We start from the raw sequence: 4,966 nt of genomic DNA, 5'->3' as shown, positions 1-4,966 counted from the left end.
CTGCTGCGAAGAAAGCGTCGTCGACATAGCACATTGACATCATCGTCATCACCTCTCCCAAACAAAGCGACTCCGACCTAGTCGCAATAAATCAACGACAAAGGCCAAACCGCAAAGATTGTGAGCCACATGAAGATCGAAGCAGTGCGACCTGCCACACGCCGGGAAAAGGGGAACTCCAGATCTGAGAATGAACCACGACAAAGAACTATGCGGGCCGGCTTGGCACCACGAAGGATCACCGGGAACATCATTCTTTTTCATTTGCACCGCTGAACAAATGTTTATGTGTGTTTGATCAGACTATTAGTTGTGCTCAAGCACAAGCACAAGCTGCCATGAGTAACGAGCACAAAACTTTAGCTTCATGATCCTCCGGAAATGGATCTTTGATTAATCCATGGCTGAAACAAGATAGAAGATAAATATGTGACGATCGATAAATTGTCGGCGATGGATGTGTGTGGGCATGCATGCGGCATGCTTGCATGCGAATCTTGAACTGGAATGAGGTAGTACTGACTGGTACGGGCTGCATGTGCTTGGTAACTGTACTTCACATGAAAAATAATAATTAAGCGCATACACACCGAAATTCATATAAAACAATATGTCAACATTCAAACATCACACTCTAAAACAGAGTTAAACATAGATCAACATCACAATGGATCACTGAGGTTCGATAAAACACATACTCCATTCGTGTAGTGTCAAAAAACGTCTTACATTATGGGACGGAGTGAGTACATAGTAGGCCTTCACTGAAACACCATTGGCTCCTACATCACCGCTGACTCTAGCTAGCACCTCCTCCAGCATCAGAATCATCAGCATCGCCCTCAAAATGTTCAGGAGTAGGCAACACATCTAGTCCTAAAGCAAGTTTTGGTCCATTTCAGGCCGCTTCACCATATGCTATTTCCTTTTAGCACTAATGTTTTGCAAAAAAAATACACTACATACTAGTTAAGCAAGAATTAATCACGGTTACCCTTCCACCAAGTGATAGTGCTCAATCTGCCAATTCAACACCCAGTGTCCCTTTGTTGAACCCTTGAACTTGAGAACATGCTCCGCCCCCACGCTCTGTGTCTTCGAAAATCGCCCTCATCATCGCTGTTTCATAATCAACTTTATCCGACGAAGACGAAACTCAGTGTAGAAGAACTCTTTGCCCAAATCCATCGTGTTTGCTTTAAAGTAAACAACGAGAACGCCAAAAAAAGTTGTCTATTGCATTTGGCCAAACACTTGCCTTGCATATGTCTCCGGCAAGGCCTGGGCAGCGGGCGGCGGAACGGACGAGGGAGGGGGGGGGGGTTACACGTCGGGAGGGGTGGGCTATCATGCAGGAGGACGTGGTGGATTGTAAGAATGCGCGGGCTCCGGCTCAGTTTTGAGTGGGTCCGTGTTATTAGAATCCGACGTGATGGATATCCGCACTCTCCCCAAGACCTTCCCTTGGTTTGGTGATTTGCAGGGTTTCGGACCTCCGGACTGTTTTGGTTACCGTCCTTGGATGACTAAAAAGGTCCGAACAACTCGGTCTAGACATTTGCGGGAGGTTTCTGTCTTGACACTTCCGGGAGGTTTATTTATCCGCGTTAGAGTTGCCCTTATAAACTGGACGAGAGAGTGTAGTATAGCCACTCAAGCAGAAAAGCTAGAGCCAGCAGTGTGCGCTGAACATTAGCAGTAGGCACTAGGCAGTAGCCATCATACTCAATGTCGTTGTCATTCCCGATGGTGGCGGTGATGGCAACAGCTGCACTCGTGGTAGTAGCCAGCGGAGCAGCATCACCGGCCCCAATAGGGAAACGCGGCTGCGAAACGAGGTGCGGCGACGTGAGCGTGCCGTACCCGTTCGGCTTCGGCCAGGACAGGTGCTCCGCGGCGCCAGGCTTCAAGCTCAACTGCGTCCACGGCAACACTACCGATATGAGCTCAGGAGGAGCAGGCACACGGCTCCTCCTGGGCGACCATGGAGACTTCGAGGTAAAGGAGATCTCGGTGAAAAACAGGACGATTCGTGGGCTCAGCCGCCCTGTCTTCATCAACGCCACTATCAACAACACCGGCCACAGTACCGTGAGGTCTATGGGCTTCGGAGACAACCGCTGGCAGTACTTCCTGCCGCCGACCAGCACCGAGCTGGTGGTTACGGGGTGCAACGTGCAGGTGACGCTGCTCTTCACGTCTCCTAGCAGCACCTACGGCTACACCACCGGCTGCTGCTCTCACTGCAACAGCAGTGGTGTGCTCACCGCCGACGACGTCCGGAATAACTATATGGTCGGCTACTGCACTACGCCGGTCTTCTGGTACCTCGCTTCCTATGACGTGGAGCTCAAGCGGGTCGACGGGAGCAGCGCCATTAACGACAATCTACCCGTCTACGCGTTCATCGCCGAGGAAGGTTGGTTTGGTCCGCACCGGGCCGCTGATCTTATGAATCTAGGCGCCGAGCGTTCCGTTTACGGATCCAAGGCCAACAAGGATGATCATCTGTTGGCTCCCCTGGTCCTCGGCTGGGCATGTCCCAACGACGGAACCTGCAACGCCTCCGTCAGCGCCAACACCAACTGCAGCACCCCCTTTGAAGGAGCTCAGTACGTTTGCGGCTGCAATCCTGGCTACAAGGGTAACCCTTATCTCACTGATGGATGCCAAGGTACGTACCCTCTGCATATGATCCATTTCCGTTACATAAGAAAATCAGGCATATCAAAAGTACATTTTGAAATATTGTTCTGTATATTAGAATATAAAAATTATTATCAAAATTGTTAGCATACCAAAATATAAGGAAAATTATGTATTTCATCTGTCGTCCCAAAAATAAGTGTCGTGGCTTTAGTTCGAACTAAAGCCATAACAGTTATTTTGGGACGGAGGGAGTATTTGGGACTGGAAAGTCAAGGACATCTTGCATTTCGGAACCGAAAGAGTAATTATAACCATGCATGCAAATGTTTAATCATTTCTTAGAACCGAATTTGTCAGTCAAGTTTGATTAATCCCTTATTTTTCTGTACATAGATATCGACGAGTGCGAGCAGCCAAAGGACCATGGCTGTTTCGGCGAGTGTCGCAATACGCATGGGTCCTTCGACTGTTGGTGCGCGCGAGGACTCCAAGGAAATGCCAGCGAACCTAATGGGTGCCACAGGCTCACATCGAATAGAGGTGGCAAACTTTTCGTAAGACATACATAGTATATTGTGCACTTGTTATGGACTTGATCGAAACAAAAAATACAACTCATATTAATTATTAAGGACCGATGTAAATTTTATACCTGGTTGTGGCACATAGAAGCAGGACCACAGTCAACTCCTCACCTCTGTCCCTAACATGTGCAGGTACATGAGCAATTAGTCTTATAATTACACCATGAGAAGGAACCGATCAATGGTCATGACTAACGAATATGAAACATTTAGTTTCTTTATTTTCACCTATAATGAATTTGAAGCTGGCAGCATGTTCATGACCTATATACTGTTAATTCTACCAGCCAAATTTGCTATAGATCAAATTAATAAGCGTGTATGCATTGATTTTTGCAGATTTAGTTATTGGTCTCTCCGTTGCAATTGGGCCATCCCTTATTCTCTTCTTTCTGGCTGGATTGTTAATAGCTCGTAAGCTTAAGCATCACAGGGCTGAAAAGTTGAAACGGAAGTTCTTCAATCAAAATCACGGACAACTATTGCAACAGCTAGTGTCTCAAAGATCTGACATTGGTGAGAGGATGATCATCCCCCTAAAAGAGATAGAGAAGGCCACAAACAATTTTGATCAAACTCGTAAACTTGGTGGCGGAGGGCATGGTACTGTTTACAAAGGAATTTTGTCAGATTTACATGTTGTGGCCATAAAAAAGTCAAATATTATGGTCCAGAGAGAAATTGATGAGTTCATAAATGAGCTTGCCATACTATCACAAATCAACCATAGGAATATTGTCAAGCTTCATGGTTGTTGTCTCGAGACAGAAGTCCCACTGTTGGCATATGAATTCGTTTCCAATGGAACCCTGGGTGATCATCTTCATAATGAATCACACAAATCAATATCTTGGAGTGACAGGCTAAGGATTGGAAGTGAAGTAGGAAGAGCTATAGCTTACCTTCATTCTGCGGTTTCAGTCCCTGTAATACATAGAGACATCAAGTCTTCTAACATACTTCTTGATGATGCTTTCACGGCAAAAGTATCAGACTTTGGAGCTTCAAGGTACATTCCTATCAATCAGACAGGTAGAACAGCAACAGCGGTGCAAGGAACTATAGGATATTTGGATCCTATGTACTACTACACAGGGCGGCTGTCAGAAAAGAGCGATGTTTATAGCTTCGGAATCCTTCTTGTGGAGTTGCTTACAAGGAAGATGCCAATCATGTACAGAACCTCAGAAGGTGATGGAGTTGTTGCACAATTTGTTGAACTCCTAGAGGAAGGCAAACTTGTTGACATACTAGATTCCCAAGTTGTAGAGGAGGGAGGTAGTGAAGTTGAAGAAGTAGCTGTTCTCGCTGCATCATGTATAAAGTTAAGAGGAGAGGAGAGGCCTACCATGAGGCAAGTGGAGATGGCACTCGAAGGCATTCAAGCAAACAAGCAGCTCATCATAAATGATTTGACGGGCGAGCAAAATGAAGAAGAAGACTCAATTTCAACCAGCTTGAGCTTGGAGGATGTGAGCTGATGATACAACCAAGAGGCATTCTCGTTATCTAGGTGGTTCCCCTTTATGTTTTTTTAGAACTTTAGTATTTAAGTTTGTTTTGATCCAAGGTGTTTTCAGATTGTTAGTTTGGAGTATTTATTTGATGTCAAATGCATGTAACCAATTAAATAAAATTTCTGTAATACTCACGAGACCTGCATTTTGCCGGGTCTTCTTGCTCCATGTGAAATTTGAACGAGTGAGCTCATAAAGAAAGGGTTTTATCATTTA

General features: G+C 45.7%; 1 protein-coding gene across 1 annotated transcript; it reads left to right on the top strand.

The window, feature by feature from the left end:
* The first annotated feature begins 1,746 nt into the window (after positions 1 to 1,746).
* On the top strand, positions 1,747 to 4,714 carry LOC119310092 (wall-associated receptor kinase 3-like). Its single transcript, XM_037585938.1, has 3 exons — positions 1,747 to 2,674; positions 3,043 to 3,090; positions 3,579 to 4,714. Exons 1-3 carry the CDS (start codon positions 1,747 to 1,749, stop codon positions 4,712 to 4,714), a joined length of 2,112 nt encoding a protein of 703 aa, XP_037441835.1.
* Positions 4,715 to 4,966: the final 252 nt, after the last annotated feature.

Source organism: Triticum dicoccoides, chromosome 5B (genome assembly GCF_002162155.2).
Source record: "Triticum dicoccoides isolate Atlit2015 ecotype Zavitan chromosome 5B, WEW_v2.0, whole genome shotgun sequence".
Lineage (NCBI taxonomy): Eukaryota > Viridiplantae > Streptophyta > Magnoliopsida > Poales > Poaceae > Triticum > Triticum dicoccoides.
This window is presented reverse-complemented; position numbering and strand designations above follow the sequence as displayed.